Here is an 18,571-nt window from a genome sequence, read left to right on the forward strand (position 1 = left end):
AATACTTTTCCTAGCCTCCTCCAGGGTTGTGTGGAAAAGTCAAGGGATATGAAAATCTCTTGCTGTATGAAAGTAAAAAATGAATCATTATCAGCAACACAAAAATGAGTCAAAATTCACACAAATCTTATAATGTTAGTTTTAGATGTTTTAAGAATAGTAATGTCCAACATTAGTGGAATAGTTTCTATGTGCAAGTACTGTTCTAAAGACTTTTTGCACATTATTTTACTTAATCCTTTCAGATAGATGGTACAATTATCCTTATTTTACGGTTGCATGCTAAGTCGCTTCAGTTGTGTCTGACTCTTTACAACCCTATGAACTGTAGCCCACCAGGCTCCTCTGTCCATGGTGTTCTCCAGGCAAGAATACTGGACTGGGTTGCCATGCCCTTTTTCAGGGGATCTTCCCAACCCAGGGGTTTTACAGGTTAGCAAAGTCAGAAAGATTAAGGAACTTGCCCAAAGTCATAAAATTGGTAATAGAGCAATAATTTGAATTCAGGTCAGCTGGAGTGTAGAGACCAAGCTCTCACATATATTCAGTTCAGTCACTCAGTCGTGTCCGACTCTGTGACCCCATGAACCGCAACACGTCAGGCCTCCCTGTCCATCACCAAATCCTGGAGTCCACCCAAACCTATGCCCACTGAGTCAGTGATGCCATCCAACCATCTCATCCTCTGTCGTCCTCTTCTCCTCCTTCCCTCAAACGTTCCCAGCATCAGGGTCTTTTCCAATGAGTCAGCTCTTCACATCAGGTGGCCAAAGGATTGGAGTTTCAGCTTCAACATCAGTACTTCCAATGAACACCCAAGACTGATCTCCTTTAGGATGGACTGGTTGGATCTCCTTGCAGTCCAAGGGATTCTCGAGTCTTCTCCAACACGGCAGTTCAAAAGCATCAATTCTTCGGTGCTCAGCTTTCTTTATAGTCCAACTCTCACATCCATACATGACTACTGGAAAAACAATAGCTTTGACTAGATGGACCTTTGTTGGCAAAGTAATATCTCTGCTTTTTAATATGTTGTCTAGGTTGGTCATAACATTCCTTCCAAGGAGTAAGCGTCTTTTAATTTCATGGCTGCAATCACCATCTGCAGTGATTTTGGAGCCCAGAAAAATAAAGTCAGCCATTGTTTCCACTGTTTCCCCATCTATTTCCCATGAAGTGATGGGACCGGATGCCATGATCTTAGTTTTCTGAAAGTTGAGCTTTAAGCCAACTTTTTCACTCTCCTCTTTCACTTTCATCAAGAGGCTGTTTAGTTCTTCTTCACTTTCTGCCATAAGGGTGGTGTCATCTGCATATCTGAGGTTATTGATATTTCTCCCAGCAATCTTGATTCCAGCTTGTCATTCTTCCAGCCCAGCGTTTCTCATGATGTACTCTGCATCTTACATATATGGCCTCTTCTTAATTAACTCTCTATATAGCACACTGCCTTTCTGTCTTTCTAGTTTCTTAATCAACTACATATTTAGAAACTGTCTATCTAGTTTCTTAATCAACTATATATATATAACACACTGCCTTTTTGCTCATCTGTTTGCCTATCTAGTTCTGCAGATCAGACCAATGTTTTTGTCCTCTGAGGATGTTTTTGCCAGAACATCTATTATAGTCTTATTTATTATAATATCTTTTCATATTTTTGGGGGGTCTTAAGTCTTTTTATTACTTTTACCCTCAAAATGCAGTAAACATTTCATATTTTACAACAACAAAAAAATGATGACTGCATAAATAAGCAAAAACAGTGCATCTGATTTTGGAACACATTACATGCTTCCTCCACACCCCAAAAAGATCAGCTTGTAATCTTTTATTTTGTGGATGATCCTAAAAGCTCTGGACACAGTTCAGTGTCTAGGGTATCATTACACTTCCCAACAAACACATATAGTAACATGATGCTGAGAGGCCATATTCTAGAAATATTGAAGCTCTCTTGAGGAGCCAGTAGAGTGGATTTGAATCTTCAGGGTGACACCTAAACTCATGTCAAAGGAATCATAAGTTTTCTGCAATTCAATTCATAACAATATTTCCCTAATTGGGTTCCTGCTGCTGCTAAGTCACTTCAGTCGTGTCCGACTCTGTGAGACCCCACAGACGGCAGCCCACCAGGCCCCCCCGTCCCTGGGATTCTCCAGGCAAGAAGACTGGAGTGGGTTGCCACTTTCTTTTCCAATGCGTGAAAGTGAAAAGGGAAAGTGAAGTCACTCAGTTGTGTCCGACTCTTAGCGACCCCATGGACTGCAGCCCACCAGGCTCCTCCGTCCGTGGGATTTTGCAGGCAAGAGGACTGGAGTGGGATGCCACTGCCTTCTCCAATTGGGTTCCTAGATGAATATAAATATTAAAATAATCAATCGAAATGAGGAGCTGGAAATGCTTCAAAAGGTATGTCAAGGTAAAGTGCTACTCTTATTATTATGTATTTGTAAATTAGTGACTAAGAAACATTTTCGGTAGGGTATTTGTGACCATGCAGTTTCGTCTGAGAGTCCTGCTGCAAGTGGAATTCTTCCTCTATAGCTCAGCCATATGAAAATCACTTGCTGGTCATCTTCTTCCAAAAATAGAAACATTTGTTGTACCATAGGCTAATCTAACCCTAAACCTAAGCCCTTCCTAAAAATGAAAAGTTGATTTATCTCACTGGCTATCCAGATATAAATGCTGTGTGATTAAGATGAACTCAACTGTTGAGATGACTGCAATTACTTAGTAGTGGGTAGTAAACAGACCTTGTTTATGAATAAGTCACTGGAAAGACTGATTCTGAAGCTGAAGCTCGAATACATTGGCTACCTGATGTGAACAGCCAACTCATTGGAAAAGACCCTGATGCTGGGAAAGACTGAAGGTGAGAGCAGAAGGGGGCCACAGAGGATCAGACAGTGGGATGGCGTCACCAACTCAATGGACATGAGTTTAAGCAAACTAGGAGATAGTCAAGGACAGGGAATCCTGGTGCACTGCAGTTCATGGAGTCACAGTTGGACACAATTTAGTGACTGAACAACAACAACAAGGATAAGGAATAAACAAAAGCAATGGGAAACATTTTAAAAAATCAAACATCTTTTTTTTGTTTTGTTTTTTTTTCCATTTATTTTTATTAGTTGGAGGCTAATTACAATATTGTAGTGGGTTTTGTCATACATTGACATGAATCAGACATGGATTTACATGTATTCCCCATCTTGATCCCCCCTCCCACCTCCCTCTCTACCCGCTCCCTCTGGGTCTTCCAAGTGCACCAGGCCCCGAGCACTTGTTTCATGCATCCAACCTGGGCTGGTGATCTGTTTCACTATAGATAATATACATGTTTCGATGCTGTTCTCTAGAAACATCCCACCCTCGCCTTCTCCCACAGAGTCCAAAAGTCTGTTCTGTACTTCTGTGTCTCTTTTTCTGTTTTGCATATAGGGTTATCATTACCATCTTTCTAAATCCCATATATATATATGTGTTAGTATGCTGTAATGTTCTTTATCTTTCTGGCTTACTTCACTCTGTATAATGGGCTCCAGTTTCATCCATCTCATTAGAACTGATTCAAATGAACTCTTTTTAATGGCTGATATAATCTATCCAGATGCATGGGCTTCCCTGGTGGCTCAGACAGTAAAGAATCTGCCTGCAATGCAAGAGACCGAGGTTTGATCCCTGGGTTGGGAAGATCCCCTGGAGAAGGGAACGGTATTCTTGCTTGGAGAATCCCATGGACAGAGGAGCCTGGCGGGCTACAGTCTGTGGGGTTGCAAAGAGTGGGACACGATTGAGCGATTTTCACTCACTCACTCACATCCAGACACATAATCTGGTTCAGACACTGATGTTTACATGAATGACCAGGATCACAGGTATGTGAGTCCGCACTGAACTACTCTCCCTGAAATCCTCTGCTGCTGGAACAGTCTGGGACCCAGTCAGCTGGAGAGCACGATACATCCACCATTCACAGGGAGCCAAGTGGCAAACACTGAATTAGTGCCTGACATTCGCCTGGCCTACAGTGTCACCAATATGGTGGACGATGTAATATTTAAAATATTTTAGGGACCTTCAATTAAGATTCTGCTGCAACAATAAGTCACAGAGTAATAACCTGAGCTGTGCTCATATCCATCACGTTGTCTCTGTCTCTGCCTCTTGCCTGGGGGATATTCCTGGCCCTCCATCCCCATAGCCAAGTCCCAGGATCCGCCAGGAGAGGAAGAGTCTGACAGGATTGAAAGGGACATCTCAGGCTTGCAGTATCATCTTTCTCTCTGCACTTACATTCCTGCTATGATGCTGAGTGTCAAACCTGCCGGCGGAACTGAGACAAGACGCCCATCCCGGCCACTCTATTGAATTTGAGAAATAACAACGTGCTCCCTGGAAAGTGTAGAGTCTGGAGTCAGCTTGACTGTGTATCACAGGCAAGTTTTCTCACCAGGAACGTGGTGCACGTGTGTGCAGGCGTGTGCTGGGGTGAGAGCCCAAGGCTTTCCAGAAGGCATCTGGAACTTGCCACCTTTGTCAGAGTGAGAGGCCTTAGACGGACAGTGGTCGGATCAGTTTGTCTAAATTTCTGGTCAGACACAGTCTTGTCCCAGGAATGTGCAAGATGGATTTAAGGATTGTCTGGGAAGGAGCTTAAACTATCTTTTTCAAGAGAAAACATAGAAATTTGGAAGAAAAGCCTGAGGGGAGAGGTTGAGAGGTCCTCAGAGAAAAGGGAGGACTATCTTAGAAGCAAGTTATTGTGAAAGATCTGAAGGATGTGAAACCTGCTCAACTGAGAAACTGTTGAAGGACAGAAACAACCTCTTGGCCCCATGAAGTGAACCACCCCTGAGGAGGGGAGAAGGAGGGAAAAAGAGAGGAGCTGACACACGGCCACTTGAAGGTGTCTGAGACAGATGCATTAACCTCCGCCTGGGGAGCTGGGCTTGGTTCTCTTTTGTGCAGTGAAGACAGTCTAGCCTGGAAATCCAGCAAAATCAACATTACTGTACAATGCCATCCATCCATTCACTCTGGAAATGACTTTGGAATCAGACTAATCCACTCCTCCCCCCAATAGAGAAAAACCTGGATCTCCTGGCTGAAAATGGTGGAAAATCCTTCAGGTACAGCTGGCCTTTACTTAGATGGCCAGCAATAATTATGCAGGCAGTTGGTAATAAGACCCATTCATGGAAATAGTACAACCAAGATTGGTCCATTTAAATACATACAGTCGTTAATTTCAGCTTCCCTGGTAGCTCAGCTGGTAAAGAATCTGCCTGCAAGGCAGGAGACCCAGGTTCAATTCCTGGGTTAGAAAGATCTGCTGGAAAAGGGACATGGTACCCTCTCCAGTATTCTTGGGCTTCCCTGGTGTCTCAGCTGGTAAAGAACCTACCTGCGATTTAGGAGACCTGGGTTCGATAGATCCCCTGGAGAAGGGAATGGCTAATTCCAAGGAGAGGGACTAAGGTGGCTTTAAAACTATAACCAGAGTGGGTTCTATCTTATCTTCACATAAAAGAGTTATTCCATGCTAGAAAAATGATGAAAGCGATTCTACTCACCTCTCTTCCCTGAGGAATCCCAAGAATTTGGAAGCATTGTGGAATGAAGACATGCCATAGTGTCACAAAGCATTTTAAAAAGAGGTCATTATAATACTTCTGTATTTTGGCATCTAGTTCAGTGATATTTATAAGTTTTGATTATCTCTGTTCAATAAAATCAACTGTATTTTTGTAGCTTAGAAAATAAGTAATACTTACATTTTAATTGTGTTTGGATACATTGTACTTTAACAAGCATATAGTGGTTGCAGGGAGTATTTAACATTATTTACACGTAAAAGACAGAAGAGTTATTATTTTCCTTATTAGTGTAGGAAGATTAAATGTAACTTTTGTGAAATGTAAATTAGATGTACCTGTTTAGGTGAAATTGGATAGCCAATCAGAATTTTTTTTTTTAATTCAAAAAGATCTAATACTGAGGATAATGCCTTTTAACAAAAGACAAAGACAACACATACATACATTTTTATCATATAATCATTTTCATTGTAACACAGCAGTATACTAGCCTAGAAAAGCTCCTCCTGGGAATTCATTTCAAATTATTGAAGCAGCTGTTTCTTCAGTTTAAAATAAAATATCCATAACAAGTTCACACATGACAGATGCAAGGTAAAAACTAGATTCCATAGTGTGAGCTAAAAGCAGATGTTTTGAATGATCATATTTATAAGCAGATACAATACATCTTAGTTATCTATAGCAGGGCTTCATGAATATTCTTTTCTGAGAATTTGCTTAAAATGTACTTCTATAGTTTCTTATATTTTTGAGGACTAGGCTTCATTAAATACGAATATTCTATAAATTCTTCTGTATCTGTTCTTTTTCCTTCTTGCTCATTTCACACACTTTCTCAAGAACAAAAGGATTGCTAGGGCACTGAAATGTATTACATTTATTTAATTTTATACATTTCTCTACCTAATTCAAAGTCAAAAAACTCCTGTTTTTTCAAAAAAATGAACTCATGGCTATTAGAAAGAAGGACACTTTTAAATCTCAGAATAAGCAGCCTGCCTGATGAAATACCATTTTATATCTCTACTGAATGTCAATACATAATTAGAACCAGAACTTTTGAAAACTATTAAAAATGCAGGGTTAGTGAAAATGGAAAGAAAAGCTTGACGGTAAAAGTGAAACATGACCCAGAGGAAGCGGGTGGAGAGGGAGGTGGGAGGGGGGATCGGGATTGGGAATACATGTAAATCCATGGCTGAATCATATCAATGTATGACAAAACCCACTGGAAAAAAAAAAAAAAAAAAACCAAAACAGTTGTAAAGTAAAAAGCTCCAGGTATAGTGAGTGCCTATTACTTCCCAGGGATGAAAAAAAAAAAAATAATGTAAATTCAAATTTTGTGCTTACTTTGTCACTTTCCCTTAGTTATTTTGAATAATAAATACTCAGGGTCAAAATACAAAAAAAAAAAAAAAAAGTGAAACATTAGAGTTACCAATGAAGCAGTTATGAATGTCTTCTGTGTGATTTTGTTATTGTTTATCACTGCTTCTCCTTGTGCACATCGACTAACTTACATTTCTAAACTAAAGCCATCAGGATACAGGGAGAAAAGCTAGTGAGTGATCTGGCATCATTAGATGGGGGTCATGTCCCAGCTTTGCTTCTTGCTAGTTGTACACCTCTGGCAGATCTCAGAAGCTCTTCCGTGTCCCGCACAGAAAGACAGTTGTAAGGTATAGATGCTAAATTATAGACATACACAATTCCTTTGTAACATATAGGAGTTATATTTCTAGGAAAAGCACACATTCTCAGTTTACTATAGATAAACGGCCAGGTGTGTATCAAAGGCTATGGACAGGCCACATCTTCAGTGCCATTCCGACTATCGCAAAGCATTATGCACGGCTTTATGTGACAGTTAAAACAAGTCATCACCTCTGCATGATGCTCTTCATTCTGCTGTAAGACTTCAATGCAGAGCTCCGCTAGATGAAGAACCTCTTCCAGCTTCCTCGCGGGAGTCGCCTGGTTCATGGTCTCTATATTAAAAACAAATCATAACCATGTTACCTTGAAAATAAAAGCCAGACAGATTCTAAAAGATGTAATGATGAAACCAGGGTGTTGAAACAGAATGAGAAAGCATATTTTTGAGAAATAAGAGAGACAAGAAATACAAATGAATACATTCTTCAAAACAAAACAAATCAGTTCACCAGATTGCAGAAAATACTTCACCCACAAAGCAATCACAGGAAACAGCAAGTGCTTTGCCATTTAACATATTAGACCTAACAGGTGCACCAGAACATTAGATGCTCAACTTCTGCAACAAACAAGTTATAATTCTCCTCAAGGTCAGAGATACAAAGAAAAGCAGATACCACAGTCTTTTCCTTCTCTCGGTATTGTATTATCAATACAATACCATTCTCACCAGATGAGTCATTCCTGGCATTAGCGAAACCCAGGCTTTTTTTTGTTGTTGTTGTTATTTAAATTTCCAACCTGAAATGTCTAAGGTTCATGTTGATCTTAAACTGAAGAAGTACAAAGTCACCTAAAACAACTCTGACAGGCTGCAATTAACTGATTTCCTCCCTTCCAACTGGGGAAGGGTGGGGAGCCGTTCTTTAAAGCTGAAGGTTCTTTTCGTATTACAGCAAACTAATATGAAAAGGCCAGGCCGCAAAGAGATTAAGTGCAGCTACCTGGAATTCAGCAACAGAGAAGGCAAAGCAGTTGATTTCTGAGAGAAAATGAACTGGCAAAAATTAGAGGTGACCTGTGTAATGAGATTGTATCAAAATAGAGCTTTCAACAAGGATATTAAAGATAAACGTTGTCTTAGATTTCTGGACTCTCTCTTTGCCCATATATAGAGATTGTAGGGAAGAAAAAGAAAATATTCAGATAAAGAGCTTTTTCTGTGGAACCTAAGGAGTCTTTTTTTTTTGCGGGGGGTGGGGGTGGGGCGGAATAGATCTAGTCCCTCAGCATCTCCCTATAACGTCAGCCTTAAATGTGGAGGAGACTTTCATTTGCTCTTAATTTGTCCCCAACTGACATACAATGATGCAGTGAAACATAGCTTGTGGTTGGTGCTTGTTCATCAAACATTTATTACACACTCACTATAGGTTACAGTGTGATGTATGTGGGGGTTCCCATCCTCCAACTCTGGTACACATCCTCCTAAATCCCCCTGCAGGATGAAAGCCCCTGGCCCTCTTGACAGGGATCAAAGAGTAGGTTGATTCTTCAGGAAAACATTGAGCCAAGTACCGCAGAGTGGAGTGTGCCTACAAGGATCTCGGCTGTGGGGAGTGGGAGGAAATGTAAGACATGTTCCTGCTTTTAAACAGCTCAGACTCCAAAAATCACTCCTGCTAGGATCCTCAGGCATCCATTATCCAATCTTCCCTCTGTTTCATGATCACATCAACATCCTCACGTAAGGGTGAAGTCAAGGAGGCTCCTGACTCTGCACAGCAGTCTGCCCTACTTGGGAACAGTTCTAGCTGTGACGGTGAGGAAGCGTAAGGATTTTGGGAACCGTGTAAAGCCAACAGAGGTGATGAAGGGGATGTGAGGAGAGACAGCTGAGAGCAGGTGCATGTGGGGGAATCAGTGGGAAGATGATCAGAAACGGAGGTAAGTCCGAAAGGAGAAACCAATGACCTTGGTAAGAGAAAGAAGCATTTCTAGAAATGACAGAGATGTGGTGCATTTCAGAGGAAGGTGAGGATGCAGGTGGCTACAAATGTTACCATTTATTGAGAGCCAAGGATGTGTCAGGTCCAGCACCAGGCACTTCTCATGTGTCATCACGCTAATTTTCCTAACAACTTTAAGCCATTTGGCTATTTATTCATATAAGTCACAGATGAGGAAACGAGCATGGAGAGATGACATGAAACAGCTAGTACATAGTAAAGGTGGGGCCTCACAGCTTGAGCTCTTACCATCTCTGCCCTGCACGTGCCCGGATGGAGCAGAAATGTGCTGGGGAATGATGGCTGAGGAGCCTGAGATTGGATCATTGCATGCTTTAAGTAAGAAAATAAACAGACTTAGTAACTATATCCTACGGGCCTTCCCAGGTGGTGCAGTGGTAAAGAATCTACCTGCAATGCAGAAGACATGGGTTTGATCCCTGGGTCAGGAAGATCCCCTGGAGGAGCAACCGCAACACACTCCAATATTCATGCCTGGGAAATCCCATGGACAGAGGAGCCCGGTGGGCTACAGCCCATGGGGTCACAAAAGAGTCAGACATGACTGACCACACACACACACACACACACATCACACAACTATATGCTATAGGTAACTTTGAGCAAATGTTCCTTTGCTGGGTTTTACAATAAGTTAATTTTGGGAAAATGAATTTGTGACTGTGCAGAACAAGGAAGGACTGGTGGGGGCCAGGTCTATTGTATGGAGAATGATTGGAAGATGGTAATGGGAACAGAAAAGAAAGAGGAAGGTGGAGGGACACTTTGAGGAGAGGATTTGCCAGCATTTGTGACTGGAAATTGCAAGCCAGAGAGGACAATGACCCTGAGGTCTGCAAACTGCATGGCTCAGAGAATGAAGATATATAGTTGATGTAACTACCAAACAGGTCTTTTTGGTTCACCCCACATATATTGGGAGTAATTACCATGTACATATAAAGTAAGCAAATTATTCTAAACTGAAAGGAAAGTTGTGCATTGTATTAAAATTTGCATCCACAAGGAATTAGGCCATCTGGATGCTTCAAGCAGAAAACTACTCATCATTCAAGTCATAACTTTAATGTTACCTTAATTGTGGGGCATCCTCAAAGTTTTGATGCTGAGTGACTTACTCCTCTCTCAGGCTCATGAGCCTGTTATTAGACTGGGCTCAGATCAGTGAGAAACCAGGTCTCAAGATCTTGTGCTCTCACTGTCTTGAAGAGACTTTTGGACCATGATGGGTACTTAATAAATGTTCACGAGAATGCGGTAGCATAATTTTGGGGAATGTGCATGTTAAAAACAGAATCAATACCCAAATTATTTCATTTCACTTTGTGTAGGATTGCAAATAGCTTTTAGCCACTCATACACCAGAGGCGGATGAGACAGGAAGTCCACCGATAAAATGCAGCTGTGGCCTGAGGACACGGCTCAAAAATCAACGAAAGCTGTGTTCTTAGAGATTTTTGGGGGAAGAGTTTTCAAAATAATTTTTGATTCTCAAGAGCATATCACTTATATTCCTTAATTTTTCCATCTTTAGACTGAGGGTGTTGCATGAAATTGAGGATTCCTAACCTTAGGTTTGAGGGAATCCTTGAACCCCTTGAAATTATATGCTAATTTTTGTGTATAGAGGCATTTTTTCGGGAGTGAAGAGTCAAGACTCTCAGCTTCTCAAAGTAGTCCATGTGCCACACAAATGATAAGAATTACTGAACCATATACTTTCTAAGATTGCTTTCATCTAAGAGAGTCTACGCTTCCTATAAATTTTGGGCTTTACCTATATTGGGTTATATTATTTCAACTTCATGAGGAAATGGAAAGGCAACAAAATGTAATTGTTTTGATCACAGAAGGGGAATTTATTTCTCCTACATACTTTAGAATATTATTTACTGAACCCCTAAAACCACTCTGCCAGTTAGGGAATCAGGACCCCCATATCCAGATTAGGGAAAAGAGTCTTAGAGAAGTTAAAACATTAGTAATACAATAACTTGAATTCTTTTCCACTCTATTCTCTGAATGGGATTAACATACACATATACACACTCAACTAAATATTTATATAAAAATAAATACAGTTTATTCAACATAAATAAGCTATATTTATTCAATATAAATAAACTTCTAAATAAACTCAGAAGTTTATTAAATATAAACTCATCCACCTTTATTTAATAGAAACTTCTGAAATAGCTGAAAGTTTGAGCTTATAAAGTTACCATATCTTTAGCCACAAGTAGGCAATAATGGAAAAGAACCAAGGAAGCTACCTGAAAACTTATTACGTGTGAATATGTTTACATGTGAATATGTCAAAACTAGCTTTTACATTTGACATTCTCTTAAGGAAAAACTCAGAGTACCTTGTGTTCTACTGAAACTTAAAAACAGTCTGAAACATTTTCTTCTATATTAAATTTACTGAGAGTCTCAAAACTTCGTACTTGAACATAATGGCCACTCTAACACTTTAAATAAGTAGAATTTTTATCAAGCACACTATGTATGCCATCTCTGGCTGCCACTCATTTGACTACTGCCAAGAAGTTTAATGCATTTGTAGTCAGAAGTCTATTAGATAACAAGGTTATCAATAGTGCCATTAAAATTCTGAATGCTGTGAATATTTGAGAAATCACCCTTAAAATGTCCACTTCCCTCTTTCTGTAACATTTCTACAGCATTACAGGTGCCTCAATATTCTTCAAGCTTCAACATCAAGTTGCTGATAGTTGTAATGCATTTCAAACAGTGATATTTAAAAAAAAATAGATACCTAAAGTAGCAAGATTTCTTGATGAATTTCAAAGTATTGCTCTTGGCTAAGAAAGTTTTCATTCTGGAACGCTTTTACTTTTCTATGATAACACTTCTTGGCTCCTCAAAGCAATTCCTTTTAATTATGTGTTGTTGTTTAGTTACTGAGTCGTGTCTGACTCTATTGCAACCCCATGGACGGTAGCCCAGCAGGCTCCTCTGTCCACAGGATTTCCCAGGCAAGAAAACTGGAGTAGGTTGCCATTTCCTTCTCCAGGGGATCTTCCAGAGCCAGGGACTGAACCTGTGTCTCCTGCACTGGCAGGCAGATTCTTTACTCCTGAGTCACCAAGGAAGCCCTTTAATTATGTACCTCTGTACATTTAAGAAGGGCTTTCCAGGTGGCTCACTGGTAAAGCAGCTGCTGCCAGTGCAGGAGACACGGGTTCTATCACCGGCTCAGGAAGATCCCCTGGAGCAAGAAATGGCAACCCACTCCAGTATTTTTGCCTGGAAAATCGGATGCACAAGGAGCCTGGTGGGTTACAGTCCAAAGGGTTGCAAGAGTCAGACACAATTGAGCATGTCATTTAAAAAGACAGCCTGACCACTGTGCATTAGTACGCTTTAACTCTGCTCCCCTGCTTCGAATAGGGTGCACATTCTCAGCATCCTTTCCTTGGCTGCCGCCCTCCCTGCCACTGCCTGCCAAAGTTCCTTGTGGATACACAAGGATGCTCACAGTGAAGTCTGTGAGAGGACATGGGGACAAGACTAGTCTAAAGATAATTTAGTCCATTTTTCTCCATATAAGATATACAGAGATTTGAAATGTATTTGACCTTAACTTTTAACAGACTGACTATATCTGTACTTGGAGCTAAAGAAGAAATACAACTCAGAATGGTATTGAATTGAGGGCTATGATGATAATCCCATCACAGTACGGCCATGTCTTTCTCCTTGGCGTCTAGATCATGACAACTAGCTGGAGTGTACCAACAATAGTTCCTATATATGTGCCAAGATTTCTTGCTGATTCTTCACCATCCCCAGATTTTGTGGCCCTGAATTTGATTCAACAAACATATACTGCAAGTAAGATATTGTATTAATAACTGAGGGGATAGAATGATGAACAGAACTTCTGCCTTCAATGAATTTATGTATCTTTTCCCCTGATCAACTTATAAGGTAGAGGACAGAGCTGCATCCCATCCCTTTTTGGTCAATAAGAGGAAGTTCTATGAAAAAAGCTCTGACAGAGAGTGAATTAAATGTACTCACTATGCAGAAAGAAATAGGAAAGAAATAGGATCAAAGATATATCAAAAAGAAGGGTTTTAATTGCTTGTGTATAATACATGGAGTTCTTCACAATCAAGTTATCTTCTTGGTGGGTGTGTGTTTGAGTTCAGAAACTCTAGATCAGAGAAAGTTAGCCACAGGCTGACACTGAAGTCACCCATCTTTCCCCTCCCCTCATCTGAAGAAAAAGCACTCACTCCCTCCCTCTAAAGGAAAAAAATCAGATGAATGAGGAGAAAGCCCTGACATTCAGGGGGTAACTGAGGAGACAAGCTTGTACACCTGAAGAAGAGATGCTGGGGAGAACTGCAGGTCCTGGGGAGAAAAGGAAAAGTAAAGAAATAAAAAAAGAAGGAGGAAAGAGGGGGAGGAAGTAGAGAAATGACCATCATCTAGAGAAAGGCATTAAAGGAAGGTGTACCGCTTGTTCCAAATAAGGAGATGGGCGACGTGGAAGCATCTCCATGGGACACTGTGGAGACCGAGACAGGGAGCCTGTGCCTTGTAAGGTTCAACTAAACAAGGAGGCTGGCCCAAGGATACAACAACTGAGTTCTACCTGAAACCCCAAAGGTCATTCAGTAGCAAGGACTGTCGGCACCCTCTCTGTGGACTGCTGATCAGGAAGACTTATCTACCCACAGACCCCGCTGAGAAATGGTGGAAGGGATCCCTCTATTTCCTTGTGACCCTTGTCCACCAAAGTATTGGGCTGGCCGAAAAGTTCATATGGGTTTCCATAACATTTTACGGCCATAACATCTTGGCCATCTATTGGCCAACCCAATAAGATGGTGACTGCTCCTGTCACCCTCCTCACCCTCTTATAAAAATACCGGGCAGTATCATACTACGGACATATGCTGCACACTGCTATGTACACATACATGCTTTATACCAATCAGATCAGAAATTGCTCCATCTGCACTACCACCTCTATGTTAAATGCCTTTTTCCATTCACCCACACTTTAGGCCAGCCCAGCTGGCTCAGAAATTTCTACTGGCTCCCCAGCCTGTCTTAATTTGAATCTTAATTCTTGTCTGGGGTCAATGTTCTCCTTGTTCATGTGATTCAAATGGAGAACACAATTGGAAAATGTAAATTTTATTGAGATTTTCTGACCTACCCTCTAGCTTCAGGCATAGCAACCTGGTAAGAGATACAGAGTCTAGTACAGCTAGGTCCTTGGGGGGTCCTACCCCTGGTCAGACCTCAGTACTCATGGGCCTTTATATCTCAATAGGGAAGGAGGGCAGGAGATCAAATATTTTCCCATTAAACAAAACAACCACTCCTCCTCCCACCTGTCTGCCACTTTAGAGCTTATGACTAGAAGAGATGACTTTGGGGGAAATGCTCTCAACTTAGTCCCCTAGAGGGAAGAGAATACAACCTGCTGGCTAAAAAGACCATCCTAGAATCTAGGGGAGAAGTGTAGCCCAAATCTGAACCCCACATCCCCAACCTGATCTATATCTGCTTAGGATATGACTCCCCAGACTTGGCACTACTAACTGTTGCAAAAGGATGGCTTATCACTGACTCTCTCTTGAACTGTCTTACTGAACCTATTATGGTTCTATGAGTTCCAGATGGGCTTCCCTGGTGGCTCAGTAGTAAAGAACCTGCCTGCCAATATAGGAGATATGGGTTCAGTCCCTGGAAGATCCCCTGGAGGAGGAAATGGCTACACTCCAGTATTCTTGCCTGGAGAATTCCAAGGACAGAGGGGCCTGGTGGGCTACCATCCATGGGGGTCACAACAAGTCAGACAAGACCTAGCTACTGAGCATGTACACACATACCCTGAGTGCTAGACATAATACATAGCTCTAATCAATGAATTGAGTGTCTTCAGTATAGGTCCGTGATTCACAACTTCATCATGCACCAGAATCACCCGGAGGGCTTGTTGAAACACAGATTGATGACATCAGCCCCAGAGTTTTAGATTCAGTAGCTCTCGTGTGGGGGTCAAACAATTCGCAGGTCCCAGGAAGTGCTGGTCTGGGGAATGCACTTTGACAACTATTAGTGTTTATGAAAAACAAAGATGACTTGTTGAAACTTCAAATTATTTCTTCCTTTACCTGCAGTCAAGCTACATGGTTACATAAATTTCATTTTAGAAAAAAAGTGACTTTATTCTGTAGAATCAGAACACACTATCCCTTTCTGTAATGTTATTCCAGATAGGATGAGGTATATTTTTGGACAATCCTTAGGTGAATGAAAATAATCTGGAATGCCTCCCTATAGCCATTTACAATACATGAAAATACCAGTGCCACAGATGTTTGAAAACAATAGGTCTGTAGCTTCCTAATTCCAAGACTCCCTTTGGGGCCAACTTGTTTAATGACCCGTCATTTAAAGCAACAGTTGCAAGTTAATACCTCCTTGGAATTAACCATGCTAATGATATAGTGCTTTCAAATAACTGTCCTGTGGTCACAGATATATTAAATACTTTACCTGGATTGTCTTTCACATCAATAAATTCATTTTTAAGGAAATGGTTGGCTATAGAGCACAGGAGAATTGACACTGGACTACAGACAATGGCAGCCAAATTGGATCCAATTGAGCAACCTCCATAAGCCACAGCCAGTGATCTATGAGTGACAGGCCAGAAAAAGTCCGATATATTTGGATGTAAATGTCAGTGACACTCGGTGCAAGTTTCTTGAGGAGGAATATGGAGGTACTGTCTCCTCTGAAGATCTTTTTTAAAAAAATTTTATCTTGTTTATTATTTATTTACTTGGCTGCTCTGGGTCTTAGCTGCGGCATACCAGGTCTTTGATCTTGTTTGCAGCATGCAGGATCTTTAGCTGTGACATGTGAACTCTGAGTTGCTGCCTGTGGGATTTAATTCCCAGACCAGGGATCAAACCCTGGCCCCCTGCACTGGAAGAGTGGAGTCTTAGTCACTGAATTGCCAGGAAAGTCCCTTCTCCTGAGATCTTAAAGTGAGGAACAACTGTGAAGAAATTACAGAGACAGGACTATTGAGATCCATACACAACCAGTTGAGTATTATTTGGTTTAACATTTGTCACAGGCTTCTAAAACTTGACTTTTAAGAGTGGAGAAACAGGAGAGTTGCCTGGTGGCCTACTGGTTTTGGGGTTTCACTGCTGTGGCCCCGATTCCATCCCTGGGCCAGGAACTGAGATGCCCCAAGCTGCAAAGTGGACAAAAAGAAAAAAAAAAAAAAAGGGCATGGAGAAACAGATACCCTGATTTGAGTTTTACTCAAGTTTAACTTAGTCCTTTTAGCTCTTGAGACTCTGGCTTTCTTCAAATCTGTGAAACCAGAAGATCAAAGATCTCACCTGAAATGGAAATCTGCAGTGTTGCTGACTGCAGAGCCTAAACTCTCTTGTGTGCATATTTACTTTGGCCTGGTTACCTCTTGCTAGAAATATGTGGCAAGATTCTAATGACAGCAGAATTTTTTTCCATTGGCAGTTCTGACAGCTAATAACTGTACAACAGGTGCTTTTGTAAAGACAAGTCTTCAGCCAAGAAATCTATCTGTATCTTAACACGCACACACGTATCAATACATTCAGCAGCTGAAACTGAGAAATGGTCCCTTCCCTGGTTTTGCTCTTCACACACACACACACACACACACACACACCACGGACTTCCCTTCCCTGATGGCTGGCCAGGTAAAGAATCCACCTGCAATGCTGGAAACAAAGGAGATGTGGATTTGATCCCTGGGTTGGGAAGATCCCCTGGAGGAGGAAAATGTCAACCCACTCCAGTATTCTTGCCTGGAAAAATCCCATGGACAGAGGAGCCATGTGGGCTACAGTCAAAGGGTCACAAAGAGCTGTACATGACTGAGCAAGTAAGCACACACATATATACACCATATTTATTTCTCCTCAATATAACTCAGATTCAGAAATTGAAAACCATCAGAATAATCTCAATTATAGTAACTGACACACCAATACTAAATTATATAATTAAGGCCTATAGCATCTTAAATTTCATGCCTAGTCCTTCCAGTCTTCTGACTGAAAGTGAAAGTGGAAGTGTTAAGTCACTCAGTTGTGTCAGACTCTGAGATCCCATGGACTGTATCCCACCAGGCTCCTCTGTCCATGGAATTCTCCAGGCCAGAATATTGGAGTGGGTAGCCTTTCCTTCTTCAGGGGCTCTTCCCAACCCAGGGATCAAACCTGGGTCTCCTGCATTGAAGGCAGATTCTTTACCATCTGCGTTACCAGGGAAGGCCCAAGAATAAAGGTAATCCGAAGACATTTACCTAAAACAAACAGCTTTTCCATGGTCATTCATTACATTCCTACGTACAGGGAGTAACTTCATACCTCCATACTCATCCTTCTCCTGGCCCTATACTCTTCTCTCCATTTTCTAGGAGAAAGTCTGCCTGTGAACAATGTGGGTTAGGTAAGCAGGATCCAGTGAGGCAATGGGGGTGAAGATGGTTTGTTCAGCAATGAGCAATGGTCAAGGAGAAAGGCATCACAGAGGCTTGCCAGCTGGAAGACAAACTGAAGGAGAAGAAATGAGAAGTCTTCTAGACACAGCAACCACAATTGAAGATTTGTAGCCCTGGATGCTAAGAAATTAGTCAAAAGATCTTTAACATATTTTTTGATGTTCACCATTTTTTAAAAGGTCTTTATTGAATGTGTTGTAATATTGCTGTGCTTAATGTTTTGGGTTTCTGGCCACAAGCCATGTGAAATCTTAACTCCTTAATCAGGGATTGAACCTGCACACCCTACTTTGGAAGGCGAAGTCTTAACCATTGGACCACCAAGGAAGTCCCTAGTCAAAAGATTTTGATGTCTGTATGTATGTCTTTGTTTCCTTTGACACATAATCAAGATCTGTTAAGGCAGCCAGCCCATGCATTAGTGGTGATAATGTATTTGAAACCATGATTTGGAAAAAGCCTCCTAGTTGGGCAAGTATACAGACCAACTAAAGACTGTAGGGTTGGACCTGCTGACCTGAGTACGTCTATGATTGCTTGTAACCTCCTGGGTCTGCCTGCCACCATGAATGTGTGTGTGTACACTGATGCCTCAGGGATATTTTATAGGTTTCCCGTTTGAAAATAAAATCCAGCAATACAAATTCAAACTGAGTGCTTGAAGCTATATGGTCACTTTGCTACGGGCTACAAGATATCTCCCTAATTTCCCAAAC

At 41.3% G+C, this 18,571-nt stretch overlaps 1 protein-coding gene across 7 annotated transcripts in view; it reads right to left on the reverse strand.

The window, feature by feature from the left end:
* The window catches only part of CADPS2 (calcium dependent secretion activator 2), a 555,077-nt gene that overhangs the window by 93,028 nt on the left and 443,478 nt on the right, over positions 1-18,571 (reverse strand). For all 7 annotated transcript variants that reach the window (XM_061165698.1, XM_061165697.1, XM_061165696.1 and 4 more), the window contains one exon: positions 7,497-7,600. In XM_061165698.1, the coding sequence (XP_061021681.1) occupies positions 7,497-7,600 (104 nt within the window). The remainder of the gene's footprint in view (positions 1-7,496; positions 7,601-18,571) is intronic.

The sequence above is a fragment of the Dama dama genome, chromosome 18 (assembly GCF_033118175.1).
Source record: "Dama dama isolate Ldn47 chromosome 18, ASM3311817v1, whole genome shotgun sequence".
Taxonomy (NCBI): Eukaryota; Metazoa; Chordata; class Mammalia; order Artiodactyla; family Cervidae; genus Dama; species Dama dama.